At 33.9% G+C, this 21,750-nt stretch overlaps 1 protein-coding gene across 1 annotated transcript in view; it reads right to left on the bottom strand.

Annotated features, from left to right (window-relative positions):
- gga1 (golgi-associated, gamma adaptin ear containing, ARF binding protein 1) overlaps nt 1–19,736 on the bottom strand; it is a 28,785-nt gene extending 9,049 nt beyond the window's left edge. Inside the window, exons 1-12 of the mRNA XM_051895972.1 lie at nt 19,584–19,736; nt 17,810–17,894; nt 14,856–14,931; nt 11,029–11,127; nt 8,474–8,597; nt 8,096–8,196; nt 7,759–7,839; nt 3,448–3,585; nt 3,182–3,263; nt 2,961–3,071; nt 1,254–1,391; nt 710–780 (exon numbers count right to left, since the gene is read on the bottom strand). Coding sequence (XP_051751932.1) covers nt 710–780; nt 1,254–1,391; nt 2,961–3,071; nt 3,182–3,263; nt 3,448–3,585; nt 7,759–7,839; nt 8,096–8,196; nt 8,474–8,597; nt 11,029–11,127; nt 14,856–14,931; nt 17,810–17,894; nt 19,584–19,626 — 1,149 coding nt within the window. The 5' untranslated portion in view covers nt 19,627–19,736. The remainder of the gene's footprint in view (nt 1–709; nt 781–1,253; nt 1,392–2,960; nt 3,072–3,181; nt 3,264–3,447; nt 3,586–7,758; nt 7,840–8,095; nt 8,197–8,473; nt 8,598–11,028; nt 11,128–14,855; nt 14,932–17,809; nt 17,895–19,583) is intronic.
- Between the last annotated feature and the right edge of the window lie 2,014 nt (nt 19,737–21,750).

Genomic DNA, 21,750 nt, shown 5'->3' with positions numbered 1-21,750 from the left:
TAATTTGTAATAATATTACACAATATTTCTGTTTTTACTGTATTTTTGTTTAAATAAATGCAGCCTTGGTGAGCATAAGAGACGTCTTTCAAAAACATAAAAAAATTGTAATGTTTCTAAACTTTTGACAGGTACTGTACATTTGTCTTTCTGAACGGGTACATGATGATGCTGTATGGTATTGAAGCATCCATTGTAATGCCCCGTTCACTTTGATATGTTCATGACCTATTTAATCTTTAAAGGTCTAAATGCAATGAATTTTGGCTTACACTTCTGTAAGCTGATTTCTTTTCCCATGTGACACGTGCTCCACCTACTACAGTAGCCACAGCCCAAACTTTCACTATAGGTTGAGCTGGAAAGGGACTGACAGATCTATGTGGACCGCTCTCAGTGTTTTTTGATGGTGCCTGGGAGGCTCAATGTTTACACTTTTGGGGGAGATAAACGCATGAATGGAATACTGTTAGTAGTCAATGAACAATAAACTGTGTTAAGAAAATCTATTTTAACTTAAAAAATCTTACATGCTTTACCTTTAATGATTAAAAAAATAATTTCACAACATGTTCCATGTTATAAGACCTGGAGGTACAATAAATAATTCCTGGTACTGTTATTAGAATAGCACTCCATACTGCTTGTGTACCAGCCCACAACAACAATTGGAAAACAAATCTAGATAAATTAGTCAACACATGCACACCTGAAAAGTATTCCACGTCATAGCATCTCCAGATTGGGAATGTGCCAGGTTAGAATTGACTTCAGACAAGCCTGAAACAGAGTTACAAACATGAGCATGTTAAGTCACACATACTCTTGTTACTGCACTTACTGTATCAAGAGAAATAATGTATTAGAGTAGATTTTAGTCACAGTTTTTGTCATTCAAAACACATTTTTATGTAGTCATCATCTCGTTTTCGTCCATGAAAAAATGTCGTTGATGAAAACTATGATGAAAATTATTCGTCAACGAAATTAACACTGGTGTGTACTCTTCTATACATTTCTTAAAGGATTTCATTACACTGACAATAAAAACAAAAAGGAGGGCTTTTCTTAAAAGAAAACCAGTGAAATCCAGGACAGGTAATTTTGACCTTTTTATGCATTTATTTAGGTTTTTTTTTGGGTCATGCATTTTAGGGTTAAGTCCACCCACTTTTCATGCAATCCTTCATATGCCTCAATTCACAAGAATACAAAATATAGTACATGGCAAAGTGTCATCACAAATTTCTTACCCAGGGACATAAGCTCATCATCCAGAAGGCTGATGCCCAGCTCATGTGAAGATGGTGTCTGAGAGGGAAATTCAGAGAAAGACTGAGCCGAAAGGGAAGTGTCCAGTCCTGTCAGGTCCAACAAAGCGGTACTGCTGCCTATGAACACAAGAGTATCCAATCACACTTTAGAAATAATGTAGGAATTAACCATTAGTGGGTACTCTATTACACAATAATTTATAAACCCAAAGAACAAGGTCCACAGCAAACTGAGACACTCCATTAAAGGGTTAGTTCAGCCCAAAATGAAATTTCTGTCATTAATTACTCATCCTCATGTCGTTCCAAACCCGTCAGACTTTCGACTTTTTGATGACGGAATGCTGTCAGATTTCCTTCCATAGACTCCCTTTGTAACTACCACTATGATACTTCAAAGTTCATAAAGAGATCGGAAAGCTAATCCATATGAATCAAGCGGTTTAGTCCAAATTTTCTGAAGAGAATCGATTACTTGTTATGATGAATAGATTTAATTTAGGCTTTTACTGGCATGTAAACATTGATCGGCAAACATAAGCAGAAGCTCAACCTAACTTGAATAATGCAAAAGAACATAACTCTTCCGGAAGCTCAAACGTGCAGCGTAACCAATGAGGTTCATTCTTATGTGTTACGCAGCACGTTTGAGCTTCAGGGAAGAGGTATGTTCTAGGTTGAGCAGAAGCTCAACCTAACTTGAATAACGCAAAAGAACATACCTCTTCCGGAAGCTCAAACATGCGGCGTAATCAACGTGGTTCATTCTCATGTGTTACGCAGCACGTTTGAGCTTCAGGAAGAGGTATGTTCTTGTGCGTTATTCATGTTAGGCTGAGCTTCTGCTTATGTTCGCTGATCAAAGTTTACATGCCAGTAAAAGCATAAAATTAAATCTGTTCATCATACTAAATGGCTCAATTCATATTGATTAGTTTTCCAATCAATTTTAGAAGTTTTTGAAGCGTCAAAGTGGTAGTTACAAAGGCAGTCAATAGAAGGAAATCTGACAGCATTCTGTCATCAAAAAGATCTTCATCTGTGTTCTGAAGAAGAACGAAAGTCTAACAGGTTTGGAACGACATGAGGATGAGTAATTAATGACAGAATTTTCGTTTTGGGGTGAACTAACCCCTTAAAGTGTAGCTTTGCTGATTTTGAACCCACTTCAAATTGTTACAATGTCGGTAGTATGTGTAAATTAAAACGCATCATCTAGCGGACTTTTGACAGTTCTAGGGCTTTTGTGAATACAGTTATACTTCCGCATTTTTTCATCCCCACCAGTAGCATCAGTAGGATCAACAGTGGGTTATTAACAGAGCAGTTATTGTAAAAGTTTACTTAGCAGTATTTTCTACTAAAGTGAGGCAATATTTGAATCTGGTCAAGCCTATCCAGAGCAGACTGGTGGGAGTGGCCTTGGACGGCAACATGCCAGTGAATTATGGGTGTTGAAGTTTTGCTACATATTTGGCAAATAGGAAGACAACAGCCTTTTTTCTTTGTTTTCTCGATTTAGGTAGCACAGATTTCAAAATAATATTTGGCCTTTCTACTGCATAGGCATACAAGTTTTATTGAAAGCCCATTTTGCCAGCGGTAAAGTACCCCTTTAACAATCTTTTATGACTATTTCTATGAGGCTCAACATCTCTAAGCTCATGGCTGACATCTGTGCTGTACCTGGGAGTCCGGCTGTATTGCTGGTGTCTCCATTCACCTCTTCCCCCTTCACTAGCTGCCTGTACAGATTGATCACCTGTGTTAAGCTGTCATTTGCCTGTAAGATCTCAGCTGTAGACAAACACATAAACAAAGACAGTGTCAGAAATTGACTCTATTCATCAATTCAAGGGCTCCATTTGTGATATTATAGGTTTTGCCCTTCGACCTGTATGCCTTACCAAGAGCTTCATCGTTATCCTCAGTATCACTGGCCAGTCTGAACAGAGTGGGTCTCATTTTCTCACAGCGCTGGTACAGATCCTACAAAGACACAACAAAGATCATACAGCACTATTTAACATATAGTAAATATTCAATAAAAAAATGTCTTTCCTGCTATGATTGTGTTCAGTGACACAATAGTTCTAAATCCACCACTGCCATTTCAGGAGTGTGACAGGCTGTTTTGCTGGTATGTGCGTGGTTGTGCTGGTGTGTTACAGACCTTAATGAGCTCCTCGTTACTATGTGAGCTGCTCTCTTTGTTGTAATCTCCCAGTAGCTGTGTGAGAAGCCCAACACTCTCCTTTACTTCCTGAATAGCATTCACCCTTTTCGACACCTTCTCCATACGCTTCTGATCCTGAAAGCACACTGTATGCATTACACAGAGCAGATCCTCAGAGCTTACGCAAAAGCTCAAAAAAGGTACTGTGCAATAAAAAAAGCAGTGATTACAGACTCACTCTTTCAACATTTAAAAAAAATACAATTATCAAAAGTATACTTCGCTTTTTATGTGTATGCTAGGGTATGCATAAAGTGTGCATGACGCAGATTTCATCATCAGCCTAGTAAGCTCAGTCAGATTTGTCTAAACATGCATACCCTAATACCATATTACGCATACCATATTTGACTAAATACGTTCAGCTAACACATGTGCCTTGAGTTTTTTTTTTTTTTTTGCACTTATTAGTTAGCCCACAAGGTAGCAACACTGCCCAGGCTTATTGTTTCATAATAAAAAAAACAAAAAAAACAAACAAAAACAATAAGACCAAAGAACAACAACAAAAAACTACAGGAGACAAACTACAACAATAGACACCTGCATTGATGAGCACTGAGGGGACTAAAAGATACCTACAACTCTAGTTTAAACAAATGAAAAGATATTTTTAAAAATATTTTATCTGTGATAACTTCCCGAGAGAAACAGCGCAGACAATGAACAAGGATGAAACTTTCTACTGCGCAGTGGTCAAGCGCCTGTGTTCGTGTACGCATCAAAACTTAAGTATACTTTGAGCTTTAATCTATTACAATCTATCAAGAAAGTGATTTTATTTAATTTTTTTCAAGACTAAATAGGACATGCTTAAATATATGATATTTATTGTCATAATTTATTAACAATGATAATGTATTATTTTGAGTTTATTGCTTTATGGGCTTTCTCACTTCACGTACCAATACTTTTGTTGCTGACCTTGGATGATTAAAATTCCACCATACTAGAAAAACATAAAAGATGTTTATGATAGGTACCCAAGCAGTCACAAGAAGAATCACACCTAGATGTAAATATGGGAGCGATGTTGTCGTCCAAAAAGATGCTTATTACAAGCATGTGCAAATAAATATGGTAAATGAATAAAAGGTTATTAATAAAAACTGTCTAAAAACTAGAACTACTAGGTACTAAAAACTGTAGCAATTCCCCTCTTCAGCAATTAAGGCTGGAGTTTTGCTGCAGTCAAGCAGCGCTACAATAACCTTGCTCAAATTTACTCTAAAAACACAATTCGTTCTCTAGTCCCTTGCGACTAGTGACAGCCATCTTTCCCACTCTTACCAACTGGAATATACAATTTTTTTTATGTTAACTCTTGCTCATCATATGATTAATAAATAAATACATAAGATGCTTAAAGGCACAATATGTAATTTTTCGTTGTTAGAGGTTGCTTATTCAAAACAAAGGCGTAGCTTGATAACGCCTTGATTTCGCGAAATCATGGGAGGTGTTGTCTTCAATTCTATAGCCAGTAGAAAAGAATCAGATGGGACTCAAGCAGAAATCATATTCATGGATGAGCTAATGTATTAAAGATTTATTAACATAACTATAGTATGAAGCAGGGTGGGGCTGAAAACCGCTGGAGTGATTGCTAACGAGAGACAAGCGCAATACATGGCTCGAGAGCAGTGGAGCTTTTATTATGCCGCAGACGACTGTTTCTGCTTCTTCGGGTCATGCGTATGTGGGGTAACTCAGCACTGTTTTATCATCTTAGATACATTTGTGTGGTAAAAGTTGTTATAATGCTACTCTGTGTGTTCGCTCGGCGGCTACAATGAGCACTTGTTGCACACTGCAGTAAGCTAGGTCGATATTAGGCATGGTAAATCATGGTACTAGCGGTAAATCAAGAAAACAAGATTCAAACAATAAGACTTACTGGGTAGAGCTATATATAACAATGGTTAGTTTTCTTGTCCAAACAGTTGGTCACCTGTCTAATAAAACATTTATTAAAGTGTCTTCGGTGTTTCCATGGTTTCTACAAAATAAAACGGAAATCGAGAGTAACGCAAGGTACAGACCAGGCATCATGGTGTGGATTAACTGCAAAGTTTAAGCCATCATAGAGTAAAAGTTTATCATTTGCATTTGTTTTAGGTCCCGTCAGTTTAAACATTCAAGTGATTTTAAACCATTTGAATCATGAAAGAGAACTCAATGCGGAACTGGCATGCTGTTTTCTGTGCGCGCACAATGCGTAAACAGAATTCAGTTCTCTTTCGTATTTATTTGTGCTTGAATGGACACATGCATGCAAAATTATGACAAAATGACCGTATCTACGAGTAACACAGTCGTTTATGGCTTACGTGAACATAGACAATTAAGAAAGTGAAAAGGATGCATATCATTATATTGAATCGGTGCATTAGGTCTTAAAGTGACAGCAGCCTAATTTTCCTGCTGCTGTCTGTGTCATTATAAGGGATAGTTCACCCAAAAAGGAAAATTCTGTCATCAATGTCAGTTTTTTTCAATATTGGGCAGCCCTAGATAAACCCAAAACATAAATTTGCACAAACATTTCCATAAATTAACTATAAGGAGCGTTCCTCTACAATTTTGTGCTTCCATTAAGGCCATGCCCACTCAGCTAAAACAGGAAATATAAACCAGCAAACCTCACGTAAATATTATAAAATGCATAAGAACAATAGGAACACAAAACAGTGATGGAAGACAACTTCCTTCGAGGTCTCTCCATCACACACCACATCACATGTGTCAGAACATAGTCAGTGCTCTTAACCCTATTTATTTGCACATTTTGCACACCTGTTTTAATAAACATCAACTTGGATGGAAACTACGTTTCCGTTTTTTCCAACAAAGCGGTATCGATATTTATCGACGGTACGTCTTAATCGATAACGATAGAAAAAATGTTCGATATAACTCTCAATATAGTTTCACTTAAATGTGTTAAAATGTAAACAGACATGAAGTTCGGTTGCATCAACGACTCTCAAGCTCGCTCCGTCCCTGGGTCACAAACCGATGTGCTACGAGTGACACGCAAACAAATTGCTGTGTAGTTCAGTTGCGCAATCGCCACGTGGAATCAGAACACACAAACACATGACAATGAGTGCTGTACCTGACGGCGACGAGGAGATTGTGAATAAAAAAAAGACATGGTTTCCTTATGTCTTATAGTTGATCTACTTCAAAGTTTGTCTTGAGAGAGCAGTTGTCATGTCTAACAGCTGCAGTGTTTTCAACCACACAGTATCTTTATTTCTGTGCGTTACAAATATTCAAATTATCACAGAAGTACTGAGATAAAAGTTTATAGTTCAGATATAAACACTAATGTCTACGTTATCAATCAAAATTGAGCAAATCAGCTTTTGAAAGAAACTTGGCACTGAAAACGGCGCATTTATTGATTACATTGTTTCACCACGTTGAATCATTCAACAGATTCTTTCAAATACACTGATTCATCCAGTAAGAAAACAGGAGTATTTGAGCGAGTCATTCAATCATTTATTCAAACAGATTTTTTTTTAAATAATTAATGCAAATAAATTAAAAACGTAAAAAAAAAACACTGCAGCAATTCATATTTTGTCAGAACCTCTAGTAAATTACTTATTACGTTTAGTTGTCATTCAGAATCGTGATCTCAGTTTAAAACAAAAAAGTTTCTCAATTTATCCAGAATTGTACAGCTCTTAGTTTCTTTAACACTTATTTATTTAATATTCATATAAAATATAAGAAAAATTTGTTTACATTTTATTTATTTATTTATTTTTTTTTAAATTATTTGTTGTTTGCCTTAATTAAAAATGTATTGGTTAAATTCAAACTTTTTTTTCCTACTGGTCTTTTTTTTTTTTTTTTTTTAGGTTATTAAAATTTTCAATAATTATCGATACTGAACAATATAAAATATTATATCGTGATAAATTGTTTAGCTGTGTCGCCAAGCCCTAATGTGAAGGGTTTTTTTTGTGCTAAAATTGAACTTGCATTTCCTGCTTCTATCCTTCTGACAGTTCAACTGAAAGGTGAATTCTGCGTTGCAGCATCTATTGTATTCACATGAATTAGTTTTTTGTTTAGACTGACAGATACTTGTTTTGCTTTTGGTGTGAATAGACCATTTGTTGGCATTTTGTATCATTTGTTTCACATTGCTGTTCTGGGAAATAGACACTAAGAGCTAAGAACTTCAGAGTTACTGAAATATCTAAGACATATACATACACATCTACTCACCTCCTGAACCATTTCTTTGATGAGTTTATTTGCTGCCCGCAGGTCCTCTGGATGAGAGCTATTCAGAAGACGGGACAACATCTGTTGAATCAGAGGAAGAGAGAAAGTACAGGACAGAGAAAAGAAAACATTAAGAGAAAATGCACCTGGACTTATCTTAAAATCTTTAACTGGCTCAGAGTTTACAAACATCTTAGCAATAGTTTTGTGCATGTCACATAAGTCAGGTTGAATTCCTGAATCCTTCTTAGGTTTTAATCACAGTACACATAGTAAAGTCATAATAGGAAATAGTAACAAATCATTAATTTAAACTGCATTACTGCATCTCAACTACCTTTGATTTCTCCTCATCCTCAAAAATGGCGTTTTTGGGCCTGGGCGGTGGAGGAGGACAGGGCTTATCATCAGGAAGATCTGGATCCTGTTTAATAATACCTGGAAAGAAATGCAGATCAGTTACATGAACAATGTAGCCTATGTATTAACAGAGTCCACAACACAAAATGACAACATCAACACAACGAGTCCAACAAGAGAACTTTATTGTTTTAAACATATGCATTGCACATCATGTTTGCTTACCGTAACTTTTAACAGCATTCATGAAAATACAAATGTCAATATGTCTATTGAAAATACATATATCAGCTGTGAGACGTAGCTAAATATGTATGTTATTTATGAGAAGTGAGGGCCCTGCACATCACGTTACCTTGTTTCTTAAGCATCTGATAAGCATCAGAAATCTTTGTCTCCTCTGGTAAACTCAGAGTCCAGCTGTACATCATTTCTAAAACTTTTTTCTTCACTGGTTCTGGTGCTCGAGAACCAAGATACTGTAACAGAAATAGGGTACAGGGCTAGTGTTCGTATGTGCAATCTAACCAATTAGCATAACTTATTAGTTATGCTAATTAGCATCACATTTAAGAAATATTCTACATTCAATGTTAAATGAATAGTTCAGACACATTTAAGATATCTACTACTAGTATTTCCATTCAAAGCAGCAAAGGACAGTGTGTATAACTGCAAAGTGTCTTCATCTATATCACCAAATCATTCTCTTTTCTTAGCCTAATGGCACCACTTTCTTCATCTTGCTCTAGTGCTCTCTCTTTGGTTTTCATGTTTTTCCAGTTCTTCGAGTTCCTCAGGCAATATTATCAGGTTTGAACAAATAAGGATGTGCAATAAAGGTATACATTTGTCATCGTTGGACATAGTGACGTGTGCAGATTAGGGAAGAAAAAAAAAAAAAACTCTCTGACAAGCTACCTGGGGGCTGTACCACAAATCCGGTTTAGGTGGCTAGCCAGGTAAATTTAAGATTAGTTAACACCGCCTCTGGGTTTTAAATACCCCACAAAATTTTATATATGATCTTTTGTGCTGTGCAAATGTGTTTTAATTCTTCTAACTGTTCCTAACGGTTACCATCAGCTGTGAAGGTAATCATGCTAACTCTTGTGAAAAGGGAATCATATTGTCATTATGTTTCACATAATTAAACATTCACTGCATACATCACACTACCCTGTGCACGTGCATGCCAACTAATCACAAACTTATGATAAAACGCTGAAATGACAGAGGTTTATATCAACTGTAGTGATATTGTTTAAATATTGAATAAGTTGAATAAGTTGAATAAGTTTTGTCAACATGAAACCAATCCTCTAACTTTGAGTTTGTTCAACTAGCTTTGTGCCTCTGCTATGTTCATGCACTCTATGTAGGGCTCTATGATTTCTGCAATGCAGAAAACGCAGAAAGAATCACGGAATCCAGTCATAAAAACAGAATTTATGTCACAGATTTTGTGTGACACTCGCTGTGTTTTCAGCCTCTGCCGCCTCACTATATGAGGACATGAACGCGTGAATTTCATCTCCAGAGCCGCTCTGAGAGTTTTACCATAAGCATTTTACAGTTTCATTTGAGAAAAACTATCGTCATATCATAAACACACAGAAACTCAAAGCTCTTCATGGCAACCCATCAAAATAAAAGTTTGCCTTAACTTAAAAGACATTGTAACAGAAATATATTACGGTTGTACAGTTGAATTAAGTGGTGTCTCAATGGAATAATAATACGAACACTAATAACAATAATAATAATAATAAATTATTATTAAAACTCAATGGAATAATCATAATTTTTCTGTTTTATTTTTAACAGTAAATCTCTGTTGTGCAGCACTTTGTTTGAATAAAAAGTTTGTTTAATGTCATATGATTTAAAGAAATATTAAATTAATATTTTATGCCTTTATTTGATTGCCAGAAAAATTTAAATACAAAACACAGAATTTCTAGAAAAAAAAAGAAAAAAAAAACATTTCATAAAACTTAGTTTAAAAAAATAAAAATAAAAAATAAATAAATAATAATAATAATAATAATAATATGAATTCAATTAATTAGACATGCTTTTTGTTTATTAAAATTTAATTAAATGATTAAACCATGGAATCCAGAAAACTTAAAAATAAAATGGAATTTGAGAAAAATAAATAAAACGTATTTCATTGGGCCCTAAAAATGTTTGTTTTTTTAACTTTTAATAATTTTTTGTTAAATTGTATAAGTTTAATTATTTCAATTAATTAGACATGCTTTTTCATTACTAAAATTTAATTTAACCATTAAAATGGAAAAAAATGAAATACAGAAAAATTAATACAGAAAAAACAGAATTTGGAAAAAAATAAAATGGAATGTGGGAAAAAATAAAACGGATTTCATAGGGCCCTATCTAAGTTAACATGGAAGTTTTGTCTACTTTTTTTTATCCTTCTATGGACAAGTAATAAAACTTTACACAAAAAAAGCTTAGTAACCAATTTTAATCACACAAAACTCATGTTAACATGCATATTTTAAGTTTGTGGCTATACCTTTGAAACATTGAGCATTTTAACGTATAAAACTTAGCCCCGTGCACTTTTACTGTAATTGCTTCACTGCAACCTTGATTTTTGCTTTTTTGTGCCAAAAAATAACTTTAGCTGCCAAATTATAGAACTGCTTAATACAGATTGTTCAGAAGTGCTGTTGTCCATGCTCACATTCCATCTTAATTGCAGTGGTTAAGGATTCATAGTGTTACGCATTAGTGAAGCAACAAGATGAAAATTCTTCGAATAAATCAAAATTTATGGACCCAATGTGTTAAAAAAGACATTTTGTGAATACACTAACATCCTATGTGTGAATTCAAACAAAGCAACATTGCTCATTTATATACACAGACAAAACATACCTTAGGAGAAACCACTTTGATGAGCTCGTTCAGGAAACGGAACTTCCCCACCTCATTATGGAACCTTTTCCCACAGTTTTTCACACAGGTTTCTAGAACCTTAGGACACAAACACACAGTGACAGTTAAATAAAACAGTTAAATAATTTCTATTTGAAAGAATAATGTAGGTAGATCATCTCTCAGTATCAGCTGTATGATTCATACAAAACATTTACACCCAGAGTAAGGTTGGGAACCGAGAACCGGTTCTTATCCGGAACCGGCAGTGTTTTTCGAAAAGAACCGGAACCGTGCAAGATTTCTAAGTTTCGGTTCCAAAAACGGTTCTGGTGTGATGGGTGGACGAAGTGCGGGGAGCGTATCCTTTAATAGAGAAATCTCACATCATGAATATTACAGCAATGAATGCACTGAAAAGCCCTCGCACTACTCATATACATCAGATTTCAATGCAGAGAGAGAGAGAGAGGTGCCCAAAGCTGTATGATTAAAACTTTAAAAGATCACGTTCTCAATTTCATCACCCACATGATCTAATTCCTAAATGACAACGATTCGTCCGTGTATATTAAACATTTGACAAAAATAAAATCGCGACATTCAAATCTGCGTTCAAAAACTTTCAAAAACTATTCAAAAGTTTATTATTCAGACAGAAACGCTGATGTTTATGTATAATAAATTACCTTCTAAAAGTAACTAGACTTCACATAACGACTGTATCGATTGCATTGTTATGCCACTAGGTGGCAACAAATTTACTGTTAAAAATGTGTCTATCACTGAATCATTCTTTTAGAAACAAGTCTTTATGAATCCAACTTACAAAAATATTCTGTTTCACCTGTCTGAATCTTACATGTGTGTTCAAGCATCTTATCTAATTTGTGGTAACGCTTTACAATAAGGTTCATTTATGAACTAACCATAAGCAATACATTGGTTACTGTATTTGTTAATCTTTGTTAATGTTAGTTAATAAAAATACAGCTGTTCATAGTTTGTTCATGTTACTTCACAGTGCATTAACTAATGTTAACAAATACAACTCTTGATTTAAATATCGTATTAGTAAATGTTGAAATTAACATTAATAAATGCTGTAGAAATGCAGTTCATTATTAGTTCATGTTAATGTAGTTAACTTGTGTTAACTAATGAACCTTATTGTAAAGCGTTAGCGAATTTGTTGAGATTAACGGTCTGTTAAATTCATTTTACAAGAATAATAAACACAAAAAGGACTGTCTGAGTCAAGTATTGTGCATTTTTCACTTACTACTATTTTTTATTAGTCGTTTAATTATTTTAATGGAACCGGAACCAGAACTGTTAGGCAGTACCGGAATCGGAACTGGAACCGGAAAATTTCTCACGATTCCCAACCCTAACCCTGAATCAATGAAACTGTCAAGAAAACTCCCAGTAACAGTAACGAATTATGACTAATTTGTAGATGTGCTAACAATATGATGCTCCCACCTATTGATGGGAGAGCCCATCTATTAATTTATTCAAAAAACAGCAAAGGACACTGCTGTCAAGGTCAATAAGTCTCTTAAAATAATTTGATCTTTTTATGACACAGCAAGATTATAAATAATGTGCAACTCCCCAAAAATGTAAGGACATTATAAAGTTTTATACATTATAAAGTATTACTAATTAATGTGTACAAAATACTTTTGCCTTTTACCTTGAAACCCATATTTTAAAACATTTTGAAAATAATGATTAAGATGTATTAAAGGTGTTAACAGGGCTCCAGACTGCACCTAAAACGGTCGCATTTGCCGTTCACACACCAAACAGACGCCAAAGAACTAGAGCTGATGAAAGCCGAACAGCTGCAAAACAGCTGCATTTGAACACACCATTCTGCTCCTGCGTAAAGGAGACAACTGCCTATTTCTTCATATAAATTCGTCTATATTCGTCTATATATTATACACTTTCATTATTCCCCTCCGCTCATGCTCATCAGATAAATTTAAGGCCATTAAAAGTCTTCAGTGCCTTAAACAGTATAACAAGAGTATAAACGAACATTTTAAGGTGTCTTATATTTTGTGGATGGAAAAACAAATCGCGATACACCCTAATGTGATTATTAACTTTAATTTCATTAAATAAATGTGAGCGCTGCATGTTTTAAAGTCAAAAAGATAGCGCTGTTGCGCGTTCTTCAGAGCTGCTCGCATTCAATGATTAGCGCACATTTGTCAATCGATTGCTTATGAACTAATGCTGATCAATTATAACAAAGTTTACTTTATATTATTTATATTATATTGTGTTATAAACGATTGTAGCAACATAATTTTTTAATCCTCATCTGAACTTGAATGAGCAGCAAAAGTAATGCACAGACATTTCAAAATAAGTGTCCCGCTGTATTTCAAAGTAATCAAAGTCAAGCAGTATGTATATCAATTGCCCCTGTTTGTTATTTGGCTACACAAACCAAATTTAATATATTTATATATTTATTTCCATATATTTATATTTATTTTCATTTGATTCAAAATAAACTGTTGTAGCTTCAGGAAGGAAGGACTAAGAACATTATTTGACACATATTATTCAATATAAAGATTTTACTAGCATTAGGGTTATTATAGTCAACTAAAACCATTAAAAACATTTTTTATTGCTTTAAATAAATGTTAATACTAAAATAAAAAATCTATACAAACTAAACAGACATGTTTAAAAACAACAAAAAATAAAACTAAAAACAAAACAAAAAAATTAAAACTTAACAAAAAAATGAAAGCAGAAAATATAAAAATCTAATCGGATGCAAAATATTAACAAAAACTAAAATAGTATTAAGTGAAAATAGTGACATTTCCCAGAAAAGTCACAAGATGAAAAAGCTGAAACTGTAAAGGGGACATATATAAACACAACAGGATGACTAAAAGTAAGTGATTTTAAAATTTTAAGTTCATTGTTGTGTGGCTCTTAAAAAAATTATTTGGCACCTGTTTTTCCCCCTATTTTTTTGTCTGGAGCCCTGTGTTAAGACAAATATATTATTTATTTGATGGTAAAACTGCATCAGGGTTTTTTTACCATCTATTTTTGCTAAAAACTCTAAAAATATATTTGATTTACCTTTCTTAAAAATGTATTCCAAAGTATGACCTGATTTAAAAGGTTTCTCACGGGGTTGAAACATCACAATCTAATAAAATATGTTTTAGGGATAAAATTTTGACAAAAAGCTTGGTGTATCTTCTCCTAATATTAAAAACTTGTGTGTCTGCTTGATGGTTAGAATAAATTGAACATAAATTTGAAGATACATTTTTGTTCTAGTCATCACGGTTCTAGAGTCATTAGAAAAAATGTAAATTAGTCTATAATAGTGCAACCTTGTGGTTGACTCTCAATAAATTAAAAAGCCTCATCATTCCTTGAATATGCTAAATTTCATAATGATCCTTCATTCACAATGCAAGTTAAAAATATACATCAAAATATAATTTTCCTCAATAAACGGTTGTTGATTTAAGTTTTTATTTGTAGTGACCCCTATGGGCAGAATTGGACAAAGATTTGCCTGCATCCTCAGAAAATCCTGTTGTCTGTGTTTACGTATCAAGTTTCAAGTTTCATTAAGTTTAGACTCTACGTTCAGCAGTTATATGTCAATTACTCAATTTAGGCAATATCAGACAATTTAATTCGCTTATATCTTTGCAATACTTTGATAAAACAAAATTTAGCACCAAATAAGCAAAAAATCAAGTACAAATACAATAGGGTTTTAGCATATTCGGTCACACCCTGAGAAAAACCCTGAATGCCAATCTTACCGTGAGTGCCTGCATGGCCTCCCACTCCTGAGGGGACTGAATCTTGTGAGCAAGAAGCCTGGTGGCCAACTGTGGACTACACACACATAATGCACAATAAAAAGAAAAATCTGTAAAACAGGAACCCTCAACATTTACCGGTACATGTTGAATGATTACTTACAAAAGCAAGAGATATATGATCCTAATAGATTTTATTTTTATGATCTTAAATAAGTTTGAGCATATGTGGTTTTCAGCAGCTTTCAGAGACTGAGGTATCCCACAACTGTTTTTGATTTAATCTTGCTCTCTTCTGTCAAAGGTCTGTCATGGCAGAGGGGTGACAGACTACTTAGCTTTCTCTACGTTCCCCAGTCATGTGAAGCTCACTGAAATAAGGACAGGTGTAACTTTACCCTGTGATTGTGTGTTTCTGCCTTTGGGACTGTTATATGATCATGCACAGCCACAATGACAAAAATGATCACATTCAATATAACCACACATGCTCCTTCTTCTACTTTCTCATTTTATTAGTTGTTTAAATATAAGTAAACCTTACAATTATCATATCTATTATCGTGTATAATAGATATGATAATAATCAGTGCTCACAACATACGGCTTTGCATTAGCTGAGGAAAAATTAAATGCTTGACAGACCTTCAGAAGCTCATTGGTCACTGTAATGAGAGCTTGCTCAACTGCCACTAACTGGACAGAAGTTGATTTCTAGTCATTAAAACCAATATCTCGGCAAGTTATGGAGTATTGTAGGGATGACGTCAAAAACTGAAAGACTAGTTTGCCACTGTTCCCCTTTCAAGATTTTCCTAAGGGGTTTTATAATAGGGTATTTATGAGTAAAATAAGGCCTGTTGTAAACATAACTTCACAATACTTGAAAGTTTTGCTCTATAATGTAAATTACACATATCCAGGGCTTGACATTTACACCCAACACCAACCCACCAATCTCAGCAGTGGCATGTAACACAGTCACTCCCCCTAGCCATTTTGGTGGGCAGATTTTTTATATTCAGATAAATATATGCGCAGCGGGTTTCCAAGCGTGTTTCTTCCAGCATCTCAGAGTGGCTCCATTCACAGTAAATGCTGTTGCACACAAACTCAGTCTCTGCATGCGCTGTTTGTGTTTACATGTGTGGAGCGAGGCACAGCAGCTAAGTAAAACTCCATGCTGTGAGTTTGGGTTGCTTATAACATTCATCTGGGAATGCAACGTGCATCATTTCACCAGATTTGTAATGTAAATCATTTATAAACCTATGCCAATACAGGAGAATACATTAATATGTTACTAAATATGCAACTTGTTGTTCATTGCGATTTCAAAATAAAAGTTTAAACTCTGACTCTGAGTTTGCATGTTTTGATATCCACACGATCTTATTCAAGAAATGACAGTGGCTGTAGCATTTCTATTATAAAGAAGTTGCCAAATATTAAAGTTTAATTGGACATTTTAATTAAATATTGTTTGGTCGGTATTATGTACATTATATTACATATTTTAACAGTGTTGTTCAATAAAACCAAATGATTACTTTATTTTGATACTTTACTTGAACCAATTATTATTGCCTTATTGTTAATATAAATGCATTTTCAGTCATTTTAAAGGCTATTGTTCAATTAGCATTTCTATCACAAATAAGTGGCCAAATATTAAAGTTTAATTGGACATTTGAATTAAATGTTGTTTGGCCAGTATTAAACAAGGATTTGATCATGCTGTAGAGTTTAACAACAACAATCACCAGGCCGATGGCGCCCTCTGCAGGCATTTGTTATAATCCGTAATGTACATAAATTGACTATGTTTGTATTATGTACATTACGTATTTTGAACAGTGTTGTTTAATAAAACCAAATGATTACTTGCTTTTTATACTTTATTTAAAACAATTATTATTGCCTTATTGTTATTATAAAATGCGTTTTAAGTCATTTTAAAGGCTATTGTTCAATTAGGTCTATTTTTATTACCATTATTATTACTATTATTACTAAGTTTTATTACTATAAATATTATCCGATTACTCGATTATTCGTCAAAATAATCTACAGATTACTTGATTACCAAAATAATCATTAGTGACAGCCCTAGATTAGTTAAAACATTTCAAAATTAACCTGCATTGTTTTGCATTTTGTGACTTTCAGTCAATTAATTGAAGATTTCTTAAAAATAGTGTTAAAATATTGTCTCGTTCTCATGTATCATCTCTTCTTGTGAGCTAAAGTGTATTGTCACACCCCTAATAAAACGTAATTTCCCAACAAAACTGTGGCCACAGAAAATGCTGTGTGGCTAGTAATGTCAAGCCCCGTACAGACCTATATTGAAAACGTGAATTTTGAAGCTGTTATTTTATTTTAAAAAAACGTATGTTTCTAATAAGTAACTAGATAGGAACATTTGGGGTGTGAGTGTGTGCAGTTTACGTTGTAGAACAAAACATTCTTCAAGACCTTATTTTACTCAAACATTGAAAAACACCATTATAAAACCCTATAGGAAAATCTTGAGGGAACCAGTAGCGAATTAGTCTTCCCGGTTTTGACATCATCCCTGCAGCACTCTATTGAGCCACTGCTTAAGGCTTAAAATGACTGAAAACCGGGCGTCAGAGACATCAACATTACACCCCTGAGGGTGGACCTTGTGTTTATGAATTGCTCAACAATACACATTCATAAATGTCACATACTTGAGGGTTCTGTAAGCACTTTTAACCTGCTAAATGTTTACAGGACTGTCTCAGGGACCATTCAAAAAGAATGCATTTTTGAGTTTAAAAAATGTGAGATGCAAAGACGTGTCTAGCATGTTTACATTAAAAACAATGGAAATCAGTACAGTAAAATGCAAAAACACATTCTGTGTGAAAGGTTCCTAACTGTGCATATTTAAGACATTTAATTTTTTTTAAAATAATTGAACGCACCCTTCAGGTTCATTGCTGAGCTGGTCACAGAACAGTTGAATACTCTCCCAGTCAGCTTCTCGATTTAAAGGGTTGGTCGCTTTGTCTACAGGTGACACAGAACTAAAAAAGTCAGAAAGACTAACAAAACCTACATACAAACATATGACAAGCATATCTGCATAAAGATCACAAGAACTGTAAATCAACATGTATAAAAGCAAACAATAAGAAATCCTTTCTAATGAAAAACACTAACTGATAAGGAATTTCACCATGAAAATTTAGTTATTATTAAAAAAACAAGCATCTGAATCTAGAAGCTGATAAATACACAAGAAAGCATTTTTTACATCATGTAAAAAAAGTATTTTCCTCAGTCCGTTGAAAAGAAGCCCATTATTATGCTACTATCAAAAATCAAATTACCATCAAAGCCAAATTTCCCTCTCCAATAAGCACACTAGTTCAAGATTGTTTTATGGTTATGATGTCAGAACCATGAGCATATTAACACCCACACTTATTACATCAAATCCTATAAGTTACATACAGTTTCCAGAAGTAAAAATTTCATTCAAAGCCAATCCATGCCACTATGCACTGACCAGTTAAAAAAGGTTAGACAAGTTTAAAAACTACAAAAAAAATTTGTTTTAGTCTGCTGATTTGACTTGAGTCTTCATTTTAAAGCTGCCATGAAACAGAAGTTATAAATGACTTCAATATTGTTACATATTTCTAAGTGAGGTGGCTTATCGAACAAGAAAAAAAAAAAAAAAAAAGTAGGGCAGGGCTTGATTTTATCCATCGGTTGTTGATTGGATTGTGAAAAGTGGCCATTGTATACCAGAATGGAGGCAGATCTGAATGCCATTGGCTTAACTGTAGTTTGACCTTGTAAATGTCAGCAGAGAGAGAAGTGAAGTCAAATCACAGGAAGAGCAAGTTATGACATTAATAAAAAAAAAAAAAAAAAAAAAAAAAAAAAAGAATAATAAAAAACATGCTTAGATAAATCATTCACAATTCACAGTGACATAATTAAAGACAATATATAAAAATCCATTTTGATGTTATGCTATTAAAACTATTAATTGGTAAACTAATAATGTGCACAACTTTTTCATGAAAAATAAATACTGAGTGAACCTAATCTGCAGTGCTACTGATGTTGGGTCCAAGACAACAATTCAAAGGGGTTGGAATTTGTTTTTTTGGGGTTTTTTTTTTTTTTTTGGAAAGTAATCTTTACTAGCATCACAAGTGGGCTACATAAAACTGACAAAAGTGTAAGTCGGATATGGCCCCTTTAAGGAAACGGCAAATGAATCATCTTTTCTTGACTGACATGTTGGGTGGCTGAACGGAAATAGTGTATAAATGGAGACTTTACATAATAGAGGCATAACAAATATTCTATCATTGAATGTCTTCATTCAAGATTTTATTGATCATATGAGTCGGCTTTCTAGAAGACTCCTCCCTTTTGATTCAAGGAGAGATAGCTAGCAATTTTACAACTCTTTTTTTACCTGTCCATCAAAGAACACACACTCCCACAACAAGAAAAATACGCACACAAAATACACTAAAAACAAAACTGTGTCAGAAACTTAACTATATCGTCGTTAGCAAGCTAATAACTCCACTGCCAACAACAACATGACACTCCGCATCTGCGCTTAACAAAGCGCCTGCGACAGGGCATCAACTGAGGCTAATGCATGTCCTTGGTATTCGCACTGTCACATTAGAATATAATAAATTTGTAGTTTAAATGTGTTTGACTTACTGATGCGGGACTCTAAGCTCTGCTCGTCAGGCGGAGCCGCCATCTTCACCCGAGATCACAAGACCCAAATCTCGCGATGAAACACGTGACCTCTCTAACTAGAGAAGTACTTCTGCATTTTTTATTTAAATTAAATGAAACAATACATTACGATTACTTGGCCATGACCTTGAAACCGCACACATTTCATATGGTGTATTTAACTACACTTGTACAAACAGAGTACAACTGATATTGCCTGTAAACTTTTCATGGTGGCCTTTTTTTGGTACATTTGGTAGGGGGGAGAGTGGGGTAACTTATGTGGTCCTCAAGATAACAGACGATTAGGCAGAAGTACAGTGAAAGATCTTATATAATTTTAGTATGTTTCCTGTCATTTTAAATGATCAGAATACATCTATGACGAGGGGTTCTAAAATATGGCTTTTTATTAAAATAAATAAATACAATAAATACAATAAAGTGTTCCTGTGGCTCTATTTGTCATCTGGGTGTAAACTGACCATCTGACTGAATCTGAATCAAACCCCTGTGAAATTTTAAAGACAATTTACCTCTTTTAAAAACTAATTTAATAATCAAATTTCCTTTTACAAATAGTCTTAAAGCTAACTTAAACAACACAAAACAATCAAATGAAGCTGAAATTTCAATATCTTTAATTGTTTGCGTTTCTGAAACAATATGTTGAACACCAAAGTTGTAACCTTCCCAAAAACAGACTAAACAGTTTTTGTTCAGACTAAACAGAGTTTGTTGAGTAAAATTAAATAAAAACTGAATGAATTAGAATGAATGAATAAATGTCACTGAAACTATAAACATTTTAGTCAAAAAGTTTTTGGCATGTTAGTTTTTCTGCAATGACAAACATGTTAGGCCATTAGGGACTATAGTGGAAAGATATATATGATTAAGCATCTTCTGGTTCATATCAGACAAGGATTTGATGTACTTGTACATTGTTCTTATCAAATAAACGCAAACAAAAAATAAATAAATAAAATAAAATGATAAACTAAACCAGTTGCATAATATTACATTGAAATTATACCAGTTTATACTTCAGAGATTTAACTTAACTACATTATCTTATGGTGGGGTAAGTTAAAACACTGGCTCAATTTACCCCACAGCATTTGGCTCACTTTGCCCCATAGCTGCCATTTTGGACAAAACTAGCTAGCTTACCAATTCAGGCTAATATTTAGCTAAATGATTTGCATGGTTTTATACATTGCTAAATCACCAATATGGATCATAAATATTTTTAGACCTGGACAAATTTGCTTTGATGTAACAGCCATTATATCTGTTATGCTAAAATGCCAAAAACAGTTAATGGGAATACTGAAAGTAAATGGGTGCCTTCTACTCCTCCCATGTGCTTCTCCTTTTCATAGTTTCACAACTTGAGGTCATGAAATGATATTTTTGATGGTCAGGCAGAGTTGTGGTTTTACAGCAAAATGTGTGGCACGAGTGTGTGGTATTGGTTCTGTGTTTCTAAAGCTAATTTTGGTTCATCATATATAACTGCAGGATTGTCAGATCCGATTTGAGCCTGGGATGGGTCTAAATTTTTCAGCTTGTGTGACAAAACATTATACTGTCTAACAGAATGTGATTAATTCCATTCTAAACAAAGAGAGAAAAGTGAAAAATATAAAAATAATCTTTTGATTTTGATAAATGTTTTATCCTTTAATTCTAAAGGACAATTAATGTTGGCAATACTCATCTTCATAATTCCCCATGTTTTTTACCAAATACATAAAAATTAAATTATTCAAGTGAATGGGGTTATGGGTATCCCTCCAACCTTAATGCTTCTCCACTGGGCATGCTCAGTAATAGATGTAACAATAAAAAAAAGTTTCAGAGTAGTTAGCCTTTATAGCTTTATAAAAAGACAATTTAAACTGTGCAACTATTACAAAATTTACATTTCATAAATAAATTCCATATTAAATAAGAAAATATTAATCATCAAATCAAGTCAAAAACAGCTGCAATAATCATAATGGCAGTTAAAAGCAAGGAGGAATTGTTTTTCCTCAAATGGTTTTATAGAACTAAGAATCAGTGATGCTCAGAAGCTCAGAAGCCTGTCAATTCTACCTTCACCAGAAAACTTGATCAGACATTATAAGTTCTTACTATT

Source organism: Ctenopharyngodon idella, chromosome 6 (genome assembly GCF_019924925.1).
Source record: "Ctenopharyngodon idella isolate HZGC_01 chromosome 6, HZGC01, whole genome shotgun sequence".
NCBI lineage: Eukaryota > Metazoa > Chordata > Actinopteri > Cypriniformes > Xenocyprididae > Ctenopharyngodon > Ctenopharyngodon idella.
The sequence above is the reverse complement of the archived record's forward strand: the minus strand, read 5'-3'. Positions and strand labels throughout refer to the sequence as shown.